This window comes from Callithrix jacchus, chromosome 3, assembly GCF_049354715.1.
Source record: "Callithrix jacchus isolate 240 chromosome 3, calJac240_pri, whole genome shotgun sequence".
Taxonomy (NCBI): domain Eukaryota; kingdom Metazoa; phylum Chordata; class Mammalia; order Primates; family Cebidae; genus Callithrix; species Callithrix jacchus.
The window spans coordinates 114215592-114243145 of NC_133504.1; the positions used below are offsets into that span (position 1 = coordinate 114215592).

The 27554-nt window shown below is 42.3% G+C and overlaps 1 protein-coding gene across 1 annotated transcript in view; it reads right to left on the reverse strand.

The window, feature by feature from the left end:
• GPAT3 (glycerol-3-phosphate acyltransferase 3) overlaps positions 1–26713 on the reverse strand; it is a 70941-nt gene extending 44228 nt beyond the window's left edge. Inside the window, exons 1-2 of the mRNA XM_002745641.6 lie at positions 26067–26713; positions 17794–17860 (exon numbers count right to left, since the gene is read on the reverse strand). Of these exons, the coding sequence (XP_002745687.1) occupies positions 17794–17860; positions 26067–26207 (208 nt within the window). The 5' untranslated portion in view covers positions 26208–26713. The remainder of the gene's footprint in view (positions 1–17793; positions 17861–26066) is intronic.
• Between the last annotated feature and the right edge of the window lie 841 nt (positions 26714–27554).

The following is a 27554-nucleotide window of genomic DNA, read 5'->3' on the forward strand; positions in this document are numbered from 1 at the left end:
ATGATGGCAAGCAAACAGGCAGAATGGATCTGCTGGCCCTGTTATTTGGAATTATAATAGAATCAAAAGCTTTACATATAAGGGTACCTTCAATATTCCCATTTCTACATGGTTTCACGTCCGTAATAGAATAGTTTGCACCCCTCCCCTTTTTTATAACTGAGTAATTTTCTGCTAGCATCCCTCAGTTATCAAAACCAAGTTAAAAGTACTGCCATAGACTAAATGTTTGCATCTCCCAACACTAATGTGTTGAAACCTAATCCCCAATGTGAGAGTGTTTGGAGCTGGGATCTCTGAGAGGTAAATAGATCATGAGGGTGAAGCCCTTATGAATGGGACTAGTGCCCTTATAAAAAGGTCCTGCCGGGTACCATGGCTCATGCCTGTAATCCCTACACTTTGGGAAGTCAAAGCAGGCAGATCATGAGGTCAAGAGATGGAGACCATCCTGGCCAACATGGTGAAACCCCGTCTGTTACAAATACAAAAAACTAGCCGGGAGTAGTGGCATGAGCTGGTAGTCCCAGTTACCCAGGAGGCTGAGGCAGGAGAATCGCCTGAACTTGGGAGGTGGAGGTTGCAGTGAGCGAAAATCATGCCATTGTGCTCCAGTCTGGGCAACAGAGCAAGACTACGTCTCAAAAAAAAAAAAAAAAAAAAAAAAAAGAAAGGTCCTAAAAAGATCCCCACTCCTCCCATCATGTGAGGTTTCAGCAAAAGGACAGCCCTGTACAAACCAGAAGCTGGGCCTTGGCTTGGGCTTTCCAGCCTCCAGAACTGTGAAAACTCCATGTCTGTTGTTTAGAAGCCACCCACTCTATGGTATTTTGTTACAGCAGCCTGAGTGGACTAAGACAAAAACTAAGCTAGAAGAAGTAAATTAACATTTTTTTGGGAAAGGTAAATGAGGAAATCTATTTCTTTTTTCATTACATATTCCAGTAGTTCTCCAAAAACTTACAAAATAATCAATGCTGATCATAAAATAGGGAAATTTTAACCCCAAATATAAGTATTAACCACATAATTAACTGTGAATTTTGATGCATAAATGGAGGTGGGGTGGAGCTGTGGACACTAACCTGTTGTTAGTTAGCACTGAAAAAAAAAAAAAAACTGTTGAGAATAACAGCCAAAAAAAAAAAAGAGAGAGACTAACAGGCAAAGTTCCTTTTTTTTTTTAGTGGTTTTTTTTTTTCCTTTTTTCTTTTTTTCTGAGTTGGAGTCTCACTGTGTCACCCAGGTTGGGGTGCAGTGGTGCAGTCTCAACTCACTGCAACCTCCACCTCATGGGCTGAAGCGATTCTCATGCCTATGCCTCAGTCTCCCCAGTAGCTGGGATTACAACTGTGTGCCACCATGCCTATTTTTCTGTATTTTAGTTAAGATGAAGTTTCACCATGTTGGCCAGAATGGTCTCAGCAGAGTTCCATTTTAACAACTAACATCTTTTTTTTTTTTTTTTTTTGAGACAAAGTCACTCTGTCACCCAGACTGGAGTGCAGTGGTGAGATCTCAGCTCACTGCAACCTCAGCCTCCCAGGTTCAAGCAATTCTCCTGCCTCAGCCTCCTGAGTAGCTGGGATTACAGGCGCACATCACCATACCTGGCTAATTTTTGTATTTTTAGTAGAGATGAGGTTTTACTATGTTGGCCAGGCTGTTCTTGAACTCCTGATCTTGTGATCCACCAGCCTTGGCCTCCCAAAGTGCTGGGATTACAGGCATGAGCCGCCATGACTAGCCAACAACTACCATCCTAACAACCCACTCAACACACTATTGACCCACATCTTGGCTGGCAACCCACATTATCTCTGTTGATTTGGAAACAGTTAATTTGATTAAACAAGAAATCCCACAACAGGGATGCATTCATAAAACTCCACTGTCAAATGAACCATCAATTCACTTAAAATGTCAGCCTTGTGGTTTGTCATTTATGTATGGTATCTTTGATTGGAATGTTAAATAATCTTTTTTTTTTTTTTGAGACGGAGTATCTCTCCGTCGCCAGGCTGGAGTGCAGTGGCATGATCTCAGCTCACCACAACCTCTGCCTCCTGGGTTCAAGTGATTCTCCTGCCTCAGCCTCCCAAGTAGCTGGGACTAAAGGTGTGCACCACCACGCCCAGCTAATTTTTTGTATTTTAGTAGAGACAGGGTTTCACCATGTTGGCCAGGATGGTCTCAATCTCCTGATCTCGTGATCCGCCCACCTCAGCCTACCAAAGTGCTGGGATTACAGGCATGAGCCACCACACCCGGCCTGTAATGCTAAATATTCTTAATAGATTTGTTACTTCAAAAATTTCATTGATGACTTGAGGATGAACTGTTATGAGTGTCGTGGTAAGTGACTATTTAATAAGAAAAAAACAAATTGACTTTTCTTCTGCTATACTCTCACCACAACACAGAACATTCTTGTGACCCCGGATGTGTGGGTTTTCTCCCACGCCAAATAATTCTCCAACACCAGCTAGATGTCCCATAATTCAATTAAATTTTGGCACTAGATACCTGGATTTAGAGTCAAATCCCACAAATGAAGGACTCAGTTCAAAAGACCGCCTCCACTTCAGGTGTCAATCGCAAGTCCAAGCCTTTGGTACTTCTGATCTACCAGCTATAAATTGAGGGTTCCCACAGCCCCTTTCCTCAGGTTCAGTCATTTGCTAGAATGGCTCACTGAATTCAGTGTAACACTTTACTTACTAGTGCTGATTTATTACAAAGGATATTTTAAAGTAGACAAATGAACAGCCAGATGAAGATTGCACAGATGACAAGGTGCAGAAGGTCCGTAGCACAGAAGCCTCTGTTCCCATGAAGCTGGGGTGCACCTCCCACCAGGCACCTGGATGTGTTCAACAACCTAGAAGTTCTCTAAACCCTGTCTTTTTGAGTTTTCATAGAGGCTTCATGACATCGCATGATCGATTAAATCACTGCCCTTTGGGGAGCAATGTGGAGGGGAGCTGAAAGTTCCAACTCTCTAATCACATGTTTGGCTCACCTGGCAATCAGCCACCATCCTGAGGCTTTCGAGGAGCTCCCAGCCACTAGTCATCTCATCAGCATACACAAAGACACTATTGCTTATCACTGCAGAAATACCAAAGGTTCTAGGATCTATGTGCCAGGAAAGGGGGAGGGGACAGAAATCCAATACATATTTCTTCTTGTGTCACAGTGACAAAGCCAACTCTCAAAAAAGGAGGTTGAGCATGGTGACTCACACCTCTAATCCCAGCACTTTGGGAGGCCGAGGCGGGTAGATCACCAGAGTTCAGGAGTTCAAGACTGGCCTGGCCAACATGGCAAAACCCAGTTTCTACTAAAAATACAAACATTAGCCGGGCATGGTGGCACATGCCTGTAGTCCTGGCTACTCAGGAGGCTGAGGCAGGAGAATCCCTTGACCTGGGGAGGCACAGGTTACAGTGAGCTGAGATCACACCACTGCACTCCAGCCTGGGTGAAACAGCAAGACCCCGTCTCAAAAAAAAAAAGGAGCTTTCATTCCATTTGTAGAAGAGTCACCTTAAACCTCAAAGGGAGAATCAGAAGGTATGGACCACAGGAGCCAGTAAGGATGGCATAGTAAGAGAGTGGTAGGAAGTTTCAGAAGGTCAAAAAAAGAGAGAGTAATAGGAAGAGGTAACAGGGACTTTTGAGTAGAACAGAAAAACTGATTCTTTTCAAGTTGCCTTTGACCGACTATGCAATATACAGCAAGTAAAATGACAATTAACAAGACCCCCTCATATATAATAAATAATTTGGCACAGTGGGGCCAATGTTCAACATATGGTGGTGATTATGATTGTTATTATTGATAGGTTCTTGCCTAAAATACAGAAACAAAATAAAAAAGCTTTGAAGTTTTAATTGGGATTTTTCTCTGGGGGATAAAGATACCAGGAGAGAGTTGGGCGCAGTGACTCACACCTGTAACCCCAGCACTTTGGGAGGCCAAGGCAGGTGGATCACTTGAGGTCAGGAGTTCAAGACCAGCCTGACCAATGTAGTGAAACCCTGTCTCCATAAAAAAAGATACCAGGAGATATGCAGAGGGTGGGGAGGCTGGTTTTGGGAATACTTCTAAAAGGACAAGCTGGATTTTCAAGATGGTAGATACTAGCTACCATTTGTCTGCTCCTATCAAGGGTGAAGAGAACTTCCCTGAATAAATAAGACAGTTAGTCTTTAATCCGAGCACTTTGGGAGGCCAACCTAAAGGATTACTGGAACCCGGGATTTCGAGACAAGTCTGAACAACGTAGTGAGACCCAGGCTTGGGTAGTGCGCAATTAGCCAGCCTTGGTAGTGCACACCTGCAGTGTGCACACGTTGTTGGTTGTCACAATGGGAGTGTGCTATGGTCTGTCATCTACTGGGTAGAAGCCAGAGATGCTGCTAAACATCTCACATTGTACAGGACTGCTCCCCACAACAAAGAATTACCCAATCCAAAGTATCGGTAGTGCCGAGGGTGAGAAAACCAGCTCTAAGAGGTCATGTATTTTTATTAAAAAATCCTTTGTTCCATAGGTTTCAGCTGAAATTCCAGGCACTGGTCAGGCTGAACGGAGATGTGTTTTGGAGCAGATAACCATCAAATCACACCCCAAGAAGGTACCTATCTTCCATTTATATATAACTAGTTCTACTTGTCAGAATGATTACTGATGTTTTATTTGGTTGGGGTTTTCTATTTTTTATGATTACAATATAAATTTAACCCCCAAAAAATGAGTTGACAAAGGAAAAAAGATACTCATTGTCATACTTGCTTCAGGTATATATACATTTTTATTTGTATTTTTATTTTTAGACTGAGTCTCACTCTGTCACCAGGCTAGAGTGTAGTGGCACAATCTCACTGCAAACTCCACCTCCTAGGTACAAGCAATTCTCCTGCCTCAGCCTCCCGAGTAGCTGGGACTATAGGTGCATGCCACCACACGTAGATAATTTTTGGAATTTTTAGTAGAGACAGAGTGTCACCATGTTGGCCAGGATGGTCTCAATCTTTTGACCTCACGATCCCACCATCTCAGTCTTCCAAAGTACCGGGATTACAGGCATGAGCCACCACTCGCAGCCGAGGTGGGTGTGTGTGTGTGTATGTGTGTGAATGTGTGTGTGTATGTTTGAGACAGAGTTTTGCTCTTGTTACCCAGGCTGGAATGCAATGGCCCGATCTTGGCTCTCCACAACCTCTGCCCCCAGGTTCAAGCAATTCTTCTGCCTCAGCCTCCCTAGTAGCTGGGATGACAGGCATGTGCCACCATGCCCACCTAATTTTGTATTTTCAGTAACAATGGGGTTTCTCCATGTTGGTCAGGCTGGTCTCAAACTCCTGACCTACGGTAATCTGCCCACCTCAGCCTTCCAAAGTGTGAGGATTACAGGCATGAGCCACTGTGCCAGGCCCCAGCCCAGATTTATTTTAAAGAAAAAAAAGATTACAGATACAGTTACAGCCCTTCCTCACCACCTGTTGCCCTCCCTCCAAAAGATAACCACTCCCAGACAAGGGTGATAATCCCGGCACTTTAGGAAGCCAAGAGAGGAGGATCACTTTGACCAGGAGTTTGACATCAGCCTGGGCAACACAGCAAGAGCACGCTCTACCAAAAAACAGACCAAAAAAAAAAAAGTTTTAATAAAAAATAAATTTAAGGGATTTTCACCAAGATGGCCAAATAGGAACAGCTCCGGAGTGCAGTTCTCAGCTAGAGCAATGCAGAAGACGAATGATCCCCACATTTCCAACCCAGGTACCAGGTTCATTTCAATGGGACTGGTGGGACAGTGGGTGTAGCCCAAGAAGGGCAAACTGAGGCAGGGTGGGACACTGCCACAACCGGGAAGTGCAACTGGACAAAGGATCAGGGACTCTTCCCCTCAGTACTTCAGTTCAGATACTGCGCATCCACATCACCCTTGCAACCCATAGACAAGGAGATCCCCGACAGGCTAAAAAGGGCCATGAGTCACTAGCACAGATCTGAGTGGCAGCTCCGGCCTGCCACGCTGCAGGTTGTCAGCACAGATCTGGTCGGATGTCTTGGACCAGCGCAAAGCATGCCTGCCAGACGGAACTCCCTGCTCCCCAGAAAGAGGGGGAGCTAAAAGCAGAGAGACAGGTGATATGGCTTGGCAGGTCCCACCCCCACAAAGACCGGCAAACTGAAGCCCTCTCTCTCAAGAGTTTGGCATCCAGAACAGCAGTTTGAGCTCAACCCAGGACAATTGAGCTCAGTGAGGGGAAGGGTGTCTGCCATAGCTGATCTTACCTGTGTAAACAAAAGCCAGAGGAAGCTTACACTAGCAGCTGGATTGACCCCGTGGCAACCCAGCAGCACCCCTGCAGGCAGACAAGGGAACCCTACAAGCCAGAACACCTCCTCAAATGACTCCCTGAACCCTGAATAACCAAAAAGATGCCACATTCAGGAGAGCTCTGCCTGACAACTGGTGGGTACCCCTCTGGGACAAAGCTACCAGAAGAAAGATCAGTTAGCAATCCTTGCTATGCTGCAGCCCCTGCGGGTGATCCCCAGGCAAGCAAGATCTGGAGTGGACCTCCAGCAATCCTACAGCAAAAGGGACTGACTGTTAGAAGGAAAACTGAAAAACAGAAAGAAATAGCTTCAACATCAACAGAAAGGATGTCCACTCAGAGACACCATCCAAAATCACCAACTTCAAAGATCACGAAGATGGTAAGAATCCAGCACAAAAAGGATGAAATCATCAAAGATCAGAATGCCTCTCCTCCTCCAAGGGATCATACCAGCAAGGCAACAAAACAGAATGGAGGTGGAGATGAATTGACAGAAGCAGACTTCAGACAAACATCTCCGACCTAAAGCAACATGTTCTAACCCAATGCAAAGAAACAAAAAACCTTGAAAAAAGGCTAGACAAAATGCTAACTAGAATAACCAGCTTAGGGAAGAATATAAATGACTTGATGGAGCTGAAAAACACAGCACAAGAACTTTGTGAAGCATACAAAAGTTTCAATAGCCGAATCAGTCAAGCAGAAGAAAGGATATCAGAGATTGAAGATCAACTCAATGAAATAAAATGAGAAGGCAAGATTAGAGAAAAAAAAGTGAAAAGAAATGAACAAAGCCTCCAAGAAATATGGGATTATATGAAAAGACCTAATCTACGTTTTATTGGTGTACATGAATGTGACCGGGAGAATGAATCCAAGCTGGAAGACACTCTTCAGGATATTATCCAGGAGAAATTCCCCAGCCTAGCAAGGCAGGTCAACATTCAAATCCAGGAAATACAGAGAACACCACAGAGATACTCCTCAAGAAGAGCAACCCCAAGGCACATAATCATCAGATTCACCAGGGTTAAAATGAAGGAGAAAATGCTAAGGGCAGCCAGAGGGAAAGGTCAGATCACCCACAAAGGGAAGCCCATCAGACTCACTGCAGATCTCTCAGCAGGAACCCTACAAGCCAGAAGAGAGTGGGGCCAATATTCAACATCCTTAAAGAAAAAAACTTTCAACCCAGAATCTCATATCCAGCCAAACTAAGCTTCATAAGTGAAGGAGAAATAAAATCCTTTACAGACAAGCAATTGGTGAGAGACTTTGTCATCACCAGACCTGCCTTACAAGAGCTCCTGAAAGAAGCACTAAACATGGAAAGGAACAACCAGTACCAGACACTGCAAAAATGTACCAAATGGTAAAGACCATCGACACAATGAAGAAAATGCATTGACTAACGGGCAAAACATCCAGCTAGCATCAAAATGGCAGAATCAAATTCAAACATAACAATATTAACCTTAAATGTAAGTGGCCTAAATGCACCAATCAAAAGACACAGACTGGCAAACTGGATAAAACGTCAAGATCCATCAGTATGCTGTATTCAGGAGACCCATCTCATGTACAAAGACACACATAGACTCAAAATAAAGGGATGGAAGATTTACCAAGCAAATGGAGAGCAAAAAAAAATCAGGGGTTGCAATCCTAGTCTCTGATAAAACAGACTTTAAAACAACAAAGATCAAAAGAGACAAAGAAGGGCATTACGTAATGATAAAAGGATCAATGCAACAAGAATAGCTAACTATCCTAAATATATATGCACCCAATACAGAAGCACCCAGATACATAAAACAAGTTCTTAATGACCTACAATGAGACTTAGACTCCCACACAATAATAGTGGGAGACTTTAACACTCTCCACTGTCAATATGAGATCAACAAGACAGAAAATCAACACGGATATCCAGGACTTGAATGAAGATCTGGACCAAGCAAACCTAATAGACATCTACAGAACTCTCTACCCCAAATCCACAGAATATACATTCTTCTCAGCACCACATCACACTTACTCTAAAATTGACCACATAATTGGAAGTAAATCACTCATCAGCAAATGCAAAAGAATGGAAATCATAACAAACAGTCTCTCAGACCACAGTGAAATCAAATTAGAACTCGGGATTAAGAAACTCACTCAAAACCACACAACTACATGGAAACTGAACAAGTTGCTCCTGAATGACAACTGGATAAACAAAGAAACGAAGGCAGAAATAAAGATGTTCTTCAAAACCAATGAGAACAAAGACACAACGTACCCGAATCTCTGGGACACATTTAAAGCAGTGTCTAAAGGGAAATTTATAGTAATAAATGCCCACATGAGAAGCAAAGAAAGATCTAAAATCAACACCCTATCATCAAAATTGAAAGAGCTAGAAAAGCAAGATCAAAAAATTCAAAAGCTAGCAGAAGATAAGAAATAACTAAGATCAGAGCAGAACTGAAGGAGATAAAGACACAAAAAACTCTTCAAAAAAATATCAGTAAATCCAGGAGCTGGTTTTTTGAAAAGAGCAACAAAATAGATAGACTGCTAGCCAGACTAATAAAAAAGAAAAGAGAGAAGAATCAAATAGATGTAATAAACAATAATAAAGGGGATATCACCACTGATTTCACAGAAATACAAACCATCATCAGAGATTACTACTAACAACTCTATGCACATAAACCAGTAAATGTGGAAGAAATGGATAAACTCCTGGACACTTACACCCTCCCAAGACTAAACCAGGAAGATGTTGAATCCCTGAATAGACCAATAACAAGGTCTGAAGTTGAGGCAGCAATTTAAATGTAATCCCTCACGTAAACAGAACAGAAGACAAAAACCACATATTCATCTCAATAGATACAGAGAAGGCCTTCAACAAAATTCTACAGCCCTTTATGCTAAAAATTCTCAATAAACTAGATATTGATGGAACATATCTCAAAATAACAAAAGCTATTTATGACACACCCACAGCCAACATTATACTGAATGGGCAAAAACTAGAAGCATTCCCTTTGAAAACTGGCACTAGACAAGGATGCCCTCTCTCACCACTCCTAGTCAATATAGCATTGGAATTTCTAGCAAGAACAATCAGGAAAGAAAAAGAGGGTATTCAAATAGGAAAAGAGGAAGTCAAATTGTCTCTATTTGCAGACGACATGATTGTATATTTAGAAGACCCCATCATCTCAGCCCAAAATCTCCTGAAAATGATAAGCAACTTCGGCAAAGTCTCAGGATACAAAATCAATGTGCAAAAATCACAAGCATTCCAATACACCAATAACAAACTTAAAGAGAGCCAAATCTAGAATGAACTGCCATTCACGATTGCTACAAAGAGAATAAAATACCTAGGAATACCACTAACAAAGGATGTAAAGGACCTCTTCAAGGAGAACTACAAACCACTGCTCTAGGAAGTAAGAGAGGACACAAACAAATGGAAAACATTCCATGCTCAAGGTTAGGAAGAATCATTATCATGAAAATGGCCATACTGCCCAAAATAATTTATAGATTCAATGCTATCCCCATCAAGCTACCATTGACCTTCTTCACATTACTGGAAAAAAATATTTAAACTTCATATGGAACAAAAAGAGAGCCCTCATAGCCAAAACAATCTTAAGTAAAAAGAACAAAGCTAGAGGAATCACACTACCTGACTTCAAACTATACTACAAGGCTACAGTAATCAAAACAGCATGGTACCGGTACCAAAACAGAGATATAGACCAATGGAACAGAACAGAGGCTTCAGAAGGAACAACCATTTACAACCACACATCTACAACCATATTATCTTTAATAAATCTGACAAAAACAAACAATGGGGAAAAGATTCCCTGCATAATAAATGGTGTTGGGAAAATTGGCTAGCCATGTGGAGAAAGCTGAAACTGGACCCCTTCCTTACAACTTATGCTAAAATTAACTCCAGATGAATTAAAGATTTAAACATAAGACCTAACACCATAAAAACCCTAGAAGAAAATCTAGGCAATGCCATTCAGGACATAGACATAGGCAAGGACTTCATCACTAAAACACCAAAAGCAATGGCAATAAAAGCCAAAATGGACAAATGAGAGCTAACTAAATTTAAGAGTTTCTGCACAGCAAAAGAAACATCATTAGAGTGAACCAGCAACCAACAGAATGTGAAATGTTTGCAAGCTACCCATCTAACAAAGGGCTAATATCTGGAATATGCAAAGAACTAAAGAAAAAAATAAACCCATTCAAAAGTGGGCAAAGGATATGAACAGACACTTTTCAAAAGAAGACATTTATGAGGCCAAAAACATGAAAAAATATTCAGCATCACTGGTCATTAGAGAAATGCAAATCAAAACCACATTGAGATACCATCTCATGACAGTTAGAATGGCAATCATTAAAAAATCTGGAGACAACAGATGCTGGAGAGGATATGGAGAAATAGGAACACTTTTACACTGTTGGTGGGAGTGTAAATTAGTTCAACCATTGTAGAAGATAGTGTGGTGATTCCTCAAGGATCTAGAAATAGAAATTACATTTGACCCAGCAATCCCATTATTGGGTATATACCAAAAGGATTATAAATCTTTCTATTATAAAGACACATGCACACATATGTTTATTGTGGCATGTTTATAACAAAAAAGACCCAGAACCAACCCAAATACCCATCAATGATAGACTGGATAAAGAAAATGTGGCATATATATACCATGGAATACTATGCAGCCATAACAAAGGAATAGTTCACGTCCTTTGTAGGGATATGGATGAATCTGGAAACCATAATTCTCAGGAAACTGACACAAGAACAGAAAACCAAACACCAATATGTTCTCACTCATAGGTGGGTGTTGAACAATGAGAATGCTTGGGTACAAGGAGGGGAACATCACACACTGTGGTCTGTTGGGGAATGGGGGACTAGGGGAGGGACAGCGGTGGGTGGGAAGGTTGGGGAGGGATAACATTGGGAGAAATGCCTGATGTAGATGACGGGAGGATGAAGACCGTGAACCACCATGGCATATGTATACCTATACAACAATCCTGCAAGATCTACACATGTACCCCAGAACTTAAAGTACAATAAAAAAAATAAATATATAAATTTTAAAAAAGAAATAACTACTGTCCTATAGTATATATCATGTCCATATATATATTTATCTACATATATTCACATAAATGTCTACTCGTGATTCTAAATTTTAAATAAATGTTATTATGCTGTACATTTTCTTTTCTCTCAACATGGTTTGAAATCCACCTCCTTTTTCTTTCCATATAAGTCCAGTTACTTCAGTTTAACTGCTGCACAGTATAAATAAAGAAGCTCACATATTAACTTTCCTCCTGATGGATTGTTTCCACATTTTCATTAGTTATAAACACTTGTAACATATCACCTAATACGAACATGCTGAGATTCTGGGTACATTTGTTATTTTAGGAGAAGTCGACTGTGGGATCGTCACATAATTTTCTGGTCTTTAACTTTGTTAGGTATTGCCAAATTGCTCTCCAACGTGATTGAAGTAAATTTTCTTTTCTTTTCTTTTTTTTGAGACGGAGTTTCGCTCTTGTTACCCAGGCTGGAGTGCAATGGCATGATCTCGGCTCACCGCAACCTCCACCTCCTGGGTTCAAGCAATTCTCCTGCCTTAGCCTCCCAAGTAACTGGGACTACAGGTGTGCACCATCATGCCCAGATAATTTTTGTATTTTTCGTAGAGACGGGGTTTCACCATGTTGACCAGGATGGTCTCGATCTCTTGACCTCATGATCCACCCGCCTTGGCCTCCCAAAGTGCTGGGACTATAGGTGTGAGCCACCATACCGGCCTCTAACTTTATATTATATTGTACATAAAAAAATACAGATGACTAACCTGTTGGTTTACAAACAAAAGAATCAAACTTTAGCCTTCTACAGAGCTATGTTAAGATGTAAAGATTAAAATGCATGGTATTCTAGTGAGTTTTATCAGAATCACTTGCTATTAAGTAATTTTTATTCCAAGAAATAAAACTGCACCCCTACATCCACAAAAACCTCCACATTTCCAACTTAAAACACTGTAAAAATTAAAATATAAATGTTTTTGTGAACCATGACTGAAACTCAATTCAAACAAATCAATAATAATAACATTTTGAAACTGTTAGGGAAATCTAAATATGAATAATATATTACATGATATTAAGAAATTATTGTTTGTTAAAGGGATAATAGCATAGCGGTTGTTTGAAAAAGCCCTTTAAATATGCGTTAAAAGACATGAGATTTTGTATTTAAATTTTAAAACTTTAGCAAAAAAAGGAGAGGGTTGATAAGTGAATCAAGCATGGCAAAATCTTGACAAATGCTGAATCTGCTGATATGGGGCTCATTTACTATTTTCTCTACTTTTGTGTATGTTTGAAAATTATCATCATCACCATCAGACACCATATTCATAAACAGGGATAGACCAATGCAAGCAGGGAGACATTTGGCCAGGCTAAAGAAAAACTCAGCTGGGTGTGGGGGCTCATGGCTGTCATCCCAGCTCTTTGGGAGGCAGATGCAGATGGATTGCTTGAGCCCAGGAGTTCAAGACCAGCCAGAGCAACATGATGAAACCCTATCTCTATATTTTCTTAATTATTTAAAATATATTTTTTAATAAAGAAGAAAAACTCTGACAGTGGTTCGCACCTATAATCCAAGCACCTGTTGAGGCAGGAGGATTACTTAAGCCCAGGAGTTCAAGACCATTCTGGGCAACATAGTAAGACCTCATCTCTATTTAAAAATAAAAAATGGGCTGGGCATGGTGGCTCCCAACACTTTGGGAGGCCGAGGCAAACAGATCATTTGAGGTTAGGAGTTTCAGACCAGCCTGGCCAACATGGTGAAGCCCTATCTCCACTAAAAATACAAAAATTAGCCAGGCATGGTGCTCCATGCCTGTAATCCCAGATACTTAGGAGGCTGAGGCAGGAGAATCGCTTGAACCTGGGAGGTGAAGGTTGCAGTTAACTAAAAATCACACCACTGCACTTCAGCCTGGGCAACAGAGCCAGACTCCATCTCAAATAGTAACAATAATAACAATAATAAATATATATAAAAATTAGCTGGGCATGGTGGTATACCCCTGTAATCTCAGCTACGCAAGAGGCTGAGGCAGGAGAATTGCTGGAACTCAGAAGGCAGAGGTTGCAGTGAGCCAAGATTACACCACTGAACTCTAGCCTGGGTGACAGAGTGAGACCTCATCATAAAAATAATTAATACTTTGGGAGGCCAAGGTGGGTGGATCACGAGGTCAAGAGATCGAGACCATCCTGGGCAACATGGTAAAACCCTGTCTCCACTAAAAATACAAAAAAAAAAATTAGCTGGGCATGGTGGCGCGTGCCTGTAATCCCAGCTACTCAGGAGGTTGAGGCAGGAGAATTGCCTGAACCCAGGAGGCGGAGGTTGTGGTGAGCCGAGATTGTGCCATTGCACTCCAGCCTGGGTAACAAGAGCGAAACTCCGTCTCAAAAATAATAATAATAATATATATTTCATATACTAACACATAATTACATATATACACACACATGCAAAATAAAAAAGAAAGCCTCAATCTATAATCCTTCCAACCACATAACTGGATTCTATTGCTCTCTACAAGTAGCTAGACAAGTTTCTGTATTTTATCAATAAGATAACCCCATTAAATGCATTGTACTTCATATTCTTGAGGGCAACACATACTGGTTTGTATTCACAGAGTTTACACCATTAAATCGAGTTAGCTAATTTAAACTATCAAAAATAGCCTGCCCAAGACAAAATAAGTATATAAAAATACACCTCAAATTTCTTTTTTTTTTTAATGGGTCTCACTATTTTGCCCTGGCTAGGCTCAAACTCGAGATCCTCCCACTTCAGCTTCCCAAGTAACTGGGACTATAGGCATGCATGGCCCCACCTGACTTTATAGTTCTCAAACTTCTGTCACAAAATATGATCCCATATTTTCTGTGAATGTATAAGATGTTATTAATGTTCATGTAACCAATATACACAGGATTTCAACTGCCTACTCAATTGCTTCACAGAAAAAAATTCCCAAAGTAAAATTAGAGGGCCACATTAGGCAACCTGAATTCTCTCTGAATAGGCATAGCAACAGAAGTTTCACCTTAGCACCTTTTCCGTTTTGAGTGTTTAGGTGGACAAAGGGGCAGAGACTTGGGGACATGAGATACAAAGCTGAGAGAAATTTAGCACAGGGCTAAATCAACAGCCGGCCATGAGATCATAGACTTCATGTGCGGTGCTATTGGAGCAGGGCATGGTGCAGGACTTGCGATGGCTGCGTGCACTTTGTGGCCAACAATGCTGAGTCATGCCAGCATCAAACCTCTAAGGGAATAATGCCAAAAGGACAAGCCTCCGCCTCTACATATCTGTCGTGTTTATGACTCACTCCCAGGTAAATGCAGGCCTTTATTCAGGCTTGCTGACTTTGCTTGGTAATCATTTAAAATGTCCTAGTGTCATAAGGCAATTAGAGTAGAATTCTTCTTGAGTCACTAAAATTACATAATTACTAGTATTAATCACAATTACTATCAAAACTACGAACCAATTTAAACCTAACAGCATCATAATCCCTGGAAATCAGATGCCCAAAAGTAAGGCTGATGCCTCTTAAATGTCAAACAATCTTCTTTCCCAAAGAATTTGGAAAGAAAAAAAAAGTCAAACAATCCTTTGTATATTTACAACAGCCTAAAATAAAAATTGCTAATATCCAGTCAGACCAAGTCCCAGGGTCCAAGGACATGCATTTGTTCTATGGCTTGAGTGACAAAAGCACAGCTGATAAAAAGAAGCAAACGAGCCATTTTTCTTGTATTTTCTTGTCCTAACCTATGCTGTGGCTCTAGCACTACTGCTTTCAGAGGACAAAACTAGAGTAAAAGGGTAACTCTATATTCTCCACTGAAGTTCAGTGCTCAGAATAACAGAGTTACCTGAAATGGGGAAAAAGATTTACCTTTATCATTGTGTTAACAATGAGGAAAAGTCCTTAAGCTTAGAAGAGTAAGGCATGGCCAGGCACTATGGCTCATGGCTGTAATCCTAGCACTTTGGGAGGCTGAGGCAGGAAGACCTTGCTTGAGGCCAGGAATTTGGCACAATATAGCCAGACCCCATCTCAAAACAAAACAAACAAAAGAAGAAAAAGAGGAAGGTGAAGGTACAATAATGGAGCTTCTTAACGAGATTTATGCATAATCATATCTGAAGCTCAATAAATTAAACAGCTTTTAAATAAAAGACACAGCAGACTATGGCTAAAGACAGAAGAGAATTACTTAACCACAAAGATAATAATTTGCCTAGGCTCAGCTTTCAGCTGGCTTATTCAATAAAAAAAGCACAGAAGAAATACAGTGAAAGAGGGATTCAACTGGGAAGGGAGACTTGAAATGCATTTCAAAAAAAAATGTGTTTCACTAATTGAAAGAGCAGCAGAAGGAAGTTTTTCAGTGCAGAAAATAAGCCTAACTCTCCCTCTCAGCTCCTCAAAATCTGTTTTCAGGACTGTATCATTCAGAGACATCTCAAACTTGTACCCACACCCCTAGGGTCCTTGGCCTGCCTGTGACCCTTGCCTAAACTTTGGCTGGAACAGAGATGTGGTGCTCCCAAGGCCAAAACCTGCACTAGCCAAGCACACAAGTACTAAATATTTCATCATCACCCTCTTATTAGTCTGTCTAGGATTGTGACCCTGCTTCTCCAATGACTCCATATACTAGTATGTAGCAACAGGGCACACACCCCTTCCTTACTTAATACCCACAGGTATTAAGTACCCCTGGATACCTAAGCACAAAGTCAGGAGAGGAGCAGAGTTGCATACCATGCACAGCTGTGACATTAGCAGAGATGAAAGTAGTACATATCAGAGCTGAAATTAGATCTCACACTGTCCTTTGCTTATGCACCTATTTCAGTATTTATGACAGTGGTCTGTCTGATGCCTTTCTCCCCACAGGGACCATGATTTAATCAACTTTGGATCCTTTGTCAACCCTACGTGTTGCAGATGTTCAATAACTATGAGAGTCAATTTCTAATTTCACAGGCTAAAAGGAATGGTAGACACTCTGCATTAAACATGACAAATTTTACAGTTATCAGCCTTACTCTAAAATATTATGATTTATATTTTCTCCTCCTGTTCACTTCCATTCTTTCCTGGAGACACCATGGAAAAGACAAACATCAAAAACACGAAAAGCAGACATTTGACAAAAATTATAATAAAAATAGTAATCAAAAAAGTATAAATACTCAAAAAGTTTTCATTTGCTAAAAAAAAAAAAAAAAAAAAAAACTAAATCCATGCTGCTACTGGACATTCTCATCTAGTGATTTTTTTTTTAATCTCATCACCTACCAAATTGAAACACTCTGTGGCCGGGCACGGTGACTCATGCCTGTAATCTCAGCACTTTGGGAGGCTGAGGCGGGCAAATCACAAGGTCAGAAGTTCCAGACCAGCCTGGTCAACATGGCGAAAACCCCCTCTACTAAAAATACAAAAATTAGCCAGGCATGGTGGCACACACCTGTAATCCCAACTATTCAGGAAGCTGAGGAAGAATCGCTTGAACTCAGGAGGTGGAGATTGCAGTAAGCTGAGACTCCATCTCAGAAAATGAAAAGAAAGAAAATCATAATCCAATTATACAAAAATGCTCAAATGTTTTCAGTCTAATATTTTGTTATTTCCAAAACTCATTATACAATACAATTTCTACAATTCCTTTTAGAAAAGCTTCCAGAAGATAAATTCCCTCTAATGAAGTGTTTAATAGTTTGACTTTTATTTTATAAATAGGGTCTCACTGTATTGCCCAGGCCAGAGTGCAGTGGCATGATCATGGCTCACTGCAGTCTCAACTTCCAGGGTTCAAGTGATACTCCCACCTTAGCCCCACCTGAACCACCATGTCCAGGTAATTTTTGCATTTTCTGTAGAGACGGGATTTCGCCATGTTGACCAAGCTGGTCTTGAACTCCTAAGCCCAAGCAATCTGCCTGCCTCAGCCACCCAAAGTGCGGGGATTGCAGGCGTGGGCCACTGCACCTGGTCAAGCATGCTTCTTTATTGCAGGACTTTTCTGAGCCTTTATTAGTATGCAATAGTACTCTCCAAAAGGAAAGTATAGTCGGTGATGATTCCTAAACTTATTTTGCAAGAAAATTATGTTTCATTTAGTGTATTACCAATTAGCCTTCAGCAGAAAAGAGTATTTTGAGGAACATACACTGAGAATCACATGTAAACCTACCCAATTTGAATACAGTAACAATCATTGTGAAAAGGAAGACTCACCAACAGAAGCAGAATTTTTAAGAGTCAACTCCTTTGGGGCTCCTTTTTCAATTCGTATCGTGGCCCACTGTTCAAAAACAAGAAACATTAATTTAAACTGTCCCACAAACACAACATAAAGTACTTCAACCATGATTATACAGAAGTGAAATTACACATTAAGCTCTGGCAGTATCTGAACTAAAGAGATACCCCAGTGAATCGCTGATGTAGCAGTGTTCCAAGTCCCAAGTATACTTTTCTATCAGTTACTGATACTACCCTAATAAAATGTGGAAAGGACAATATTTACCCTTTCTCAACTACCTCACACGCATCAGTCTCTTAATAAATTACTCCTTGAAAAGGCTGTGAAGCATGGGGGCATGAGTACAGGTTATGGCATCAAGAACATCTGGTTTGAAATTACTTCTTCTCTATAGGCCTTCATTTCCTCATTGGAAAATCAGGATAATAGATCCTATCCCATAGGGTTGCTATCACATTAAACGAGATGACACATGTAAGGGCCTAACTGTAGGACATAAAGTGTAATGATTATTTTCACAACAAATTAGACATTCAGGACTAAGGCACACTCAAAGATGCATCAGAAATAAGCCTGCAGTAAGAGGCAGCACAGACTTGGAAAGCTGGAAAGGACTCGATGAAATCATTAACTAGAACACAATTGGCTCACGCCTGTAATCCCAGAACTTTGGGATGCCAAGGCGGGCGGATCACTTGAGGTCAGGAGTTCAAGACTAGCCTGGCCAACATGGCGAAACCCCATCTCTACTAAAAACTACACAAATTAGCCAGGCATGGTAATCCATGCCTACAATCCTAGCTACTCTGCAGGCTGAAGCAGAATTGCTTGAACCTGGGAGGCAGAGGTTGCAGTGAGTGGAGATAGGGCCCCTGCACTCGGGCCTGGGCGACAGAGTGAGACTGTGTCTCAAAAAGAAGGAAAAAGAAATCATTAACTACAGAAAATCATCTGTCCACATGGTTACTTATGACGATGCATAGGGAAAATGTTATGATTATGAAGATCTACAGATTTGAGGAAATTTAAGAACTTGAAAACAACTCTCACTTTGTTTTGAATGTACCTAGGAGTATAAAGAAATGAACCCAAATGTGATATGTTTTCTTTTCTCTATACGGGTTTTACACATTTCCCAAATTATTTATTATTAACATCATAGTTCGAAAACTATTAGTGAACTTTTCAAGTCATCATTCTAGAGATTCCCAAGGGCTCTTATTCTCCTTAGAAAATAAGCAAGTAGGCCGGGCATGGTGGCTCACTCCTGTAATCCAAGCACTTTGGAGGCCAAGGCTGGCAGATCACCTGAGGTCGGGAGTTTAAGACCAGCTTGACCAACATGATGAAACCCCGTCTTTAAAAAAGAATTTAAAAATTTAAAAAAAAGAAAAGAAAAGAAGCAATTAATATGATATCTAGAGGATTACAATTTCAAAAGTTATCAATGTCTAAACTGACTAATTTAGGATGAGGGAAAAAGAGCAAAATATGAGGTAAAAAGTATTGTAATAATTATAATTGAATATAAGTATCCTTGAAGAGGCAGAGGCCAATTTTTTTTTTTTTTTTTTGGAGACAGGGTCTTGCTGCAGCCTTGACCTCCTGGCCTCAAGCAATCCTCCTACCTCAGCCTCCTGAGTAGCTGGGATCATAGGCCCACATCACCACTCCCAGCTAATTTTAGGATTTTTGGTACAAACCAGGTTTCACCTTGTCAACAAGACTGTACTCAAACTCCTGAGCTCAAACAATCCACTGGCCTCAGCCTCCCAAAGTGCTGGGATTACAGGTATGAGCCACCATGTTCAGCCAGAGACAAATTTATTTATTTTTATTTTTTTATTTTATTTATTTTTTTTTTTTGAGAGGTAGTTTTGCTCTTGTTGCCCAGGCTGGAGTACAATGGTGTGATCTTGGCTCACTGCAACCTCTGCCTCCTGGGTTCAAGCAATTCTCCTGCCTCAGCCTCCCAAGTAGCTGGGACAACAGGCATCTACCACCATGCCTGGCTACTCCTGACCTCAGGTAATTCACCCTCCTCAGTCTCCCAAAGTGCTAGGATTACAGGTATGACCCAGCACACCTGGCCCAGAGACAGATTTATTAATATGCCAAGTCAAAAACCTTAGTTATTACTAGACTCAAAAGAGTTTGTTGACTGGAGAGGTTAAAATTTTTTTCAAACAAATAAGAACATAACTGACAGAGAATAAATAACCTAACAGGTACATGGAGGTCAGGAAATAACGCGTGATATCTGACTACGTCAGAACCCCTGCAAAACAACCCACAGAGCCAAACAAGAACATGCCATTTGCACTTAGAGAACAGCCTATAAATAGAGGCCAATCTTTCCAGCTTCCAGTGACAAGTGACTAAATAATAAGACTCAGTCTTGATCTGATTGCATCCTGCTATCTTTTGCAGATTTAGTGCAGGAGTTCTCAAACTCTGGACTAATACCACTCAGCTTTGCTCAACTGAGGTAACTGTTTGTTTCCATAGTTTCTTATTTAAAGCTTTAGGGCCTATTATTATTTGTAAGTAATCCACCCAAGATATGATTAAAATAAAATTTTGTAAACAATCAATCATGGTTAATCTCAGACTCACCTTTTTTCCTTGTGGGTGGGTGAGTTTATATTTTATACAAATGGTAGTTACCTAGATTAGAACTATTATTCCATGCTCACGTAATAAAAAATGCTGGTATTCTGTGCCTGTTGTGGGCTGAACTATGTCCCTCCAAAATTCATATATTGAAGCTCTAACCCCTAGAACCTCAGAATGTGACTATATTTGCAGACAGGGTCTTTAATGGGTGACTAAGTTAAAATAAAGCCCTTAGGGTGGGCCCTAATCCTATCTGACTGATGTCCTTGTAAGAAGAGAAAACTTGGACACACAAATAGACACATAGGATGAGAGCACAGAAAGGGCCTTGTGAGGACACTACACCTTCTTACTAGAAGATAGCCACATGCAAGCCTAGGAGAGAGTCCTCAGAATTACGCTAAACCTGCCGACACCTAGATCTTGAACCTGTACCTTCCAGAACTGAGAAAATAAATTTCTTTTGTTTAGGCCACCAGACTGTGGTACTTTGTTATGGTAACTCTAGCAAACTAATACAGTGACATTCCTCAAATACCATGATGTGCTCAAATGCACTCCATGTTTTGGCACCAGACAAGTTTCAGAACGCATTTCTCCTGAAATGATAGCTCTAAAGACCTATCCTACATAGCACAATCACTGTGTTAAGACAAGCAAATTTTAGGCCAGGCACAGTGGCTCATGCCTATAATCCCAATACTTTGTGAGGCCAAGGCAAGAAGATCACTTGAGCCCAGGAGTTAGAGACCAACCTGGGCATCAGTGTGAAACCTTGTCTCTACAAAATATATGTTTAAAACTAGCTGGGCCTGGTGGTACACATCTGTGGTCCCAGCTGCTCAGGAGGCTGAGGCGGGAGGATTGTTTGAGCCCAGGAGGTCAAGGCTCCAGTGACCTGTGATCATGCCACTGCACTCCAGGATGGGTGACAGGGAGACCCTGCCTCAAAAAAAAAAAAAAGATACGCAAATGTTAAGGTTGAAGAAGCAGACATTTAATGCCTGAGGGAATTTGCACTAGAAAACCCTTTTCTTCCATAGGTTAACTCTCCAGTGAACGTAAAAACATGCCTGTGCCTTGCAGCTAGATAGATACACATTTGAATTGCAGTTCTGCCAATTCCTGACTTTAGTAACCATCTCAGACAAGAGACTTTAACGTCTTGGGGCATCCATTTCATCATCTCTAAAACAGGGACAAGGCCAGGCATGGTGGCTCATGCCAGTAATCTCAACACTTTGGGAGGCCGAGGCGGGCAGATCACTTGAGGGCAAGACTTGGAGACCAGCCTGGCCAACACAGTGAAACCCCATCTGTAAGAAAATACAAAACTTAGCCAGCCATGGTGGCCCGTGCCTGTAATCCCAGCTACTCAGGAGGCTGAGGCAGGAGTATTGCTTGAATCTAGGAGGGGGAGGTTGCAGTGAGCTGATTGTGCCACTGCATTCCAGGCTGGGTGACACAGCAAGGCTCTGTCTCACATAAAAAGAAATAAAATAAAAATAAAACAAGGACAATATCAAGGGTGGCTATAAAGGCTGAAGGAAGCAATGAAGCTGCTGCCTCCAGCACAATAGGCCACAAAGTCACCTCCTCCTCCCTATGGTCTACATTTTAGACCACCAAAATGGCCAGTTTTTTCCATTCTGTCAATGCTCCTCCCTATAAATTGCTATTTCTCTTTCACCATGCCAGCTTCTCTAGTCAATCAGACCAACCCAAATACAAAGACAGAATATCTCTTCTTGAGGTTCTGAATCTCTTCCAGGGGTATCTCAGAACACATCTGCCTCAAGGCATCACAAAAGAGACAGCTCTGTCAGCAAAAGGGTCCTAAAGTACAAAGTGGCTTCTAACAACCCTCACTCTCTGCCCTATGGGGAAAGTAGAAAGACACTTATGAATCAAGTTCTCTTTCCACCTGAATTTCCAAATCCTCTTAGAGGGAAAAAGGCAGCTGTCCAAAATTCACCAAAAAGAAATGGCTTTAAGTCTAACTTTTTTTATTTTTTTGAGACTGAGTCTTTCTCTGTCGCCCAGGTTGGAGTGCAGTGGCGTGATCTCGGCTCACTGTAGCTTCTGCCTCCCGGGTTCAAGCGATTCTCCTGCCTCAGCCTCCTGAGTAGCTGTGATTACAGGTGCGCACCACCACGCTCAGCTAATTTTTGTATTTTTAGTAGAGACAGGGTTTCACCATGTTGGCCAGGCCGGTCTCAAATTCCTGATCTCAGGTGATCTGCCTGCCTCAGCTTCCCAAAGTGCTGGGATTACAGGCGTGATCCAGCCAAGTTTTACTTTTCATAATTTGTATTCCTAAAACAATTTTATTAAATATAAAGCATAATATTAACATACATACCCAACAAATTATTATATATCCCTTGAAAATCACTGGCTTGGAGAACCACTAAACTTATTCTAAGCTAAGTATTCAAGGCTCACCCTCAAGTATCTTGGTGTATCAGTAACTTAGGCATACACCTAGAGATACTCAGCAATGCAGAAGAAAGTATGAAGTAAGCACTCAATAAATGATTATTACTTGAACCAGTGAGTTAAGAAGGGGTCAGAGAAGAGCATAAAGCTCAGTGAGTTAACAAATAACAATTACCAAAATCACCAATTTAGAAGGTACCCTACACTCATTCCAACTTCTAGAATTTGAGTTTGTGGTCATGAGCAAGTCACCCATTGACAGTAAAACTTGACAAAATAAACATATCATGGACAAAACTAAATGATCTTTTTAAATGATACATAAATTATAACCAAAGAAACTTGAGAAATATACAATTATGATCAGAGCCCAAAGAATATTCTTGGGAATGAAATGTAAAGAAAGAAACAGCTAAATCAATTAGTATTTACCAAGAAGTGATACAAGGGCTGGGCCTTGAATGGAATCTACAGAAAGGCAGGGTATTTGTCCAGCACTGAAGATGTTCTAATACTAAACATCAGCATAACTTTGAGGAATTAGTTCTATAGTTGAGAAAAACAATCCACCATATTAACCCGAGTCTAAAAAAATGTCTTTGAAACATCTAACATTGTTCTAGTTAAGGATGGAAGATACTGGGTTACTGTTTCCTTCTCCTGCACCTAAAGCAGAAATCACTATGAGATCATAGTTCTCTTTCCTGATGAGTTCAGATGCTCCCAAACATAAGAGTTCCAGGCAGCCGCAACCAACAAATCAGAGCTGGCTCACACAGTGAATCTATATTCAAATTCCAAGTACAGCAAGCATCTCTCTGACCTAATAACTTAGTCTCAGCAGACAGGGTGGTTCCTTATGTGCCACCTACCTGGTTTCCAAGCTATCTTGTTTCTCCCACCAGAATTAGAAAACTGGCATTCTTGACAGTTTGACTGACAAGAAGTTCAGCTCTAGAGTTGTCCAGAAGGACAAAAATTAAAACCTGTGGCCCTGTCAAACTGAAAGTCAGATCCTGGACTAGAGATCATCCTATCAGTTACAATAATTTGCCAGCTGAGAGTAACTAGCTGGCCTCCCTCCTTAGCTGTTCCTTGAGTTACTAAAGCAAAACAGACCGGAGTGAGCCCCTGGAAGCCAGTGGGTGTGATTTACCTTTATACCAATCTCACACAGGGTATAAATTCCAAAAGACATTGCTGCATGGGAGAACATTTCAATCATTTCAGAGTGCAGAGAAAGAGGGAACACCAGTTAAAGAGGATCATCGTCTATGGGAGAGGATTCTGAAGAAGGTCTAATAGAAGGAGGCAGCTAAGAAATTCACAGCATAATGTGACCAAGCTCAGAATGTAAAGTCAGAAGAGTTTAAAACTGAGAAATAGCTGGGTGCAGCGGCTCATGCCTATAATCCCAGCACTTTGGGAGGCTGAGGCAGGCAGATCACGAGGTCAGGAGTTCAAGACCAGCCTGGCCAACATGGTGAAACCCCATCTCTACTACAAATACAAAACTTAGCCGAGTGTGGTGGTATGCGCCCGTAGTCCCAGCTATATGGGAGGCTGAGGCAGGAGGTGGAAGTTTCAGTGAGCCAAGATGGTGCCACTGCTCTCCAGCCTGGGTGGCAGAGCAAGGCCCTGTCTCAAAAAAAAAAAATAGCTCCCAAGTAGAAACAATATAATTTTAAAAACATGAGGGCTGAGGATGAAGAATCACATATAACTTCAAAGACCACGCAAAGGAACAGCCACAAACAAGGGTCTAGGGCAATAGAGGAGGTTAGCAGGTCCAAGACAGTGTCCAGTGAGTTAGAGATGTATACCTGGGAACCACCCAATTAGCTGAGGTAGAAGAGCAGATAAAGCCATGTCCTGAGGGCAGAGAGAAAATAAGGTCACAAAAATGAGAATCAAACTTACTAGAAGGCACTGTGAATGCTAGAATCTCAGTAATCATATTATTCTTTGAATAGCAGCAAACATTCATATAGCAGGTGCAGACAGCCTTCTAAGGTGCTTGACACATTTTAACTCACTTGGACTACCCTCTGGAAATAGGAGTTATTGTTACTCCTATTTTATAGATGAAGAAAATGAGGCACAAGAGTAGATGACCTCCGATAGGTCACATTTTAAGAAACAGAGCTGCAATTTTGGTGCCAAATCTAAGCAAACCTGTATGCAGGGTCTCTACTCCTAACCACTAGGCTGCAGGGCCTCCCTCTCAGTTAAGACGCCTGTTTCAGGCCAGGCATGGGGCTCACACCTGTAATCAGCACTTTGGGAGGGGAAGGCAAGAAGATTGCTTGAGGGCAGGAGTTCAGGACCAGCCTGGCCAAGATAGCAAAACCCTGTCTCTTATGTAAAAAAAAATATATATATATATATATTATTAAAAATTCTTTTAAATACTCCTGTTTGTAACACTTAATTCAAACAAACGACTGAACTCTGGCTTTCAGTTTCTCTGTCTGTAAAAGGGGGATAGCTCTTGCCCCCCCCACCCTACCCAGCCTTTTGACACTTAATAAAACCCTAAGAGTAAGCTCCAGTTGTTCTCTGCTAGGCCCACTTCCATCTAACATTTTTCTTTGCAGAATTTGGAAACAGGAGTGTAGGGAGACCTGAAGTCAAAGAATATATACTTTTTCAATGGCAGTTCAAGTACTGTTGGTTAGATAAAATTTCCACGACTCCACTAAAATAAAATCAGATTTCTTTCTGCCATCCAGCAATTGGTCTCTTATCTTGGGCATAAAGAACATGATGACTTTCTCAACAGGATGCCTGAGTACACAAAAGGACCTCTGAAACCTGGGGCTGTAAAAACTAGAGGGTGACACTGCAACAGCACCGCATAATGGATACAAGCAAATCCTGATACAAAAAGTTGGTTGCATTGTTATTCTAATCAGTAAAATAATAATGATGCTCCGAGAGTGGAGTGATTTTTTGCCTTCAACCAGAGGAACAACAGGGTGGTCCAGTGGTTTCAGCCTAGATCCCTCTAGCTCCGCGAAAGCCGAGATGCTGCTTTTTCCACTACTGCGGACAAGGAACCGAAATTCACGCGCGCATGCACAGGCGCGCACACACACCCCTGACCCGCGACCACCGACCTTGAGAACTGGACCCCCGCGTTCTCAGCCCCTAGTGGTGTGTGGCTGGCCGCATCCCTCCCGGCACTCACCTCTAAAGTTTTGACCAGGATCTTCATATAGATCTCGGAGATGCCCAGAGACACTCCGAAGACCGAAGGCAGAAGGATGAAGCCTAGAACCAGCGTCAGCCAGGTGGAAAGAATCTTCCCGGCCAGCTCTGCTCCCTCCATGGCTCGGCGCACCCACTCAGCAGAGGTCCGCAGTGGAGGGCCGAGCGCCACAGCAGTCCCTGTCCTCAGGTAGTCCCGCGGGAGCTCTGGGAACAGAGCGCTGAGCTCGGCACTCACCTCGCAGAGGGGAAGAGAGGAAGGAAAAAAACTTTCAGGATTACGGCAAAATCCTTCCTTCCTCCCAGGGCTCCTCCTCGCCCCTGCGGGTTAACTCTTTCTCCGCTGGCGGCCCTGGTCTGGGCTGAAGCCGCCGCAGACCTAGGAAGCGCTAGCGAGAGGCCGGAGCTCTGGTGGAGCGGAGGGACACCGCAGCGCGGGTAGAGCGCGCGGGCACAGCCAGGAACGCGCCCCAGCCGGTGCCTGATTTCCTCTGGGTGGCGATTGCGACAACTCAGCAGATGACTCACGGAGGCCCTTCCCGAGCCAGGATCCCTGCGGGAGCACCGCACTTTGGCACACCGGTAGCCAGCTGAGCTGGCACCGGGCCGCGGGCGGTGCTGGAGGCTGGCTGCGCTCGGGCGCCTAGCGCCCTATTTCTGCGCGCTGCCCTCGCCCCGCCTCCTCCGTCACCCAACGGGGAAGCTCCGTGGCAGGACTTGGACCCGGAGCGCCGCAGCCTCCTGGGAGGCCTCCCTACTTCCCGACGCCCCGCCTCCCCCAGCACTCAGCAAAGGTCCTTTCAGGAGGAGAGTTTTCATCTGCAAAATGTTAATATTTTCTTCACCAGCAGAATGAACTGCTGACGTATTGGGACGCTTGAGAAGGTCTTGTTTGTGTGGGTGTAAAACGACCTCTTGGGAGGGGCGTCCAAGGACTGGAAAATGCAGCGCGCACCCAGCAGCCGTGGGCGCCACTTCACGCTCCCACACCTCCTTCCCGGACGGCCTACAGTTTTGGGGCTCAATCTTGCTTATGCCGAGAGTAGGAAGCTATCTCCACGGGTCGCCTAACCCATTCAGCCGCCATCTCCCAGGCACAGAAACCCTGCGGCTGAGTATCTGTCACTCCCTTGCTGGGGGAAGATTCCAACCACACCTTCCCCTGCCTTTCAGCCAATACTGTCCGCGCTTAGGCGTAGCAGAAATGCCTGGCCGGCACAAGCCTTCATTCACCAAGCTGACAAGCGCCTCCTGGGGGTTCAGGCTCCTCGCCTCTACCGCGGCAGCCCTTATTAAAGAAACAAAGGGCAAAACCCTGTATGTTATCTACTCCATTGCAGTTGTCTTAGAGACTTGAACTATTTTTAAGAATGAACAGAAGGGATTTTGAGAACTGCAATAGGTAAGAACAGGCTGCCTACGTAGGGTTTCCAAATCGCCTCTGAATTCGACCAAAATCTCTTACAGG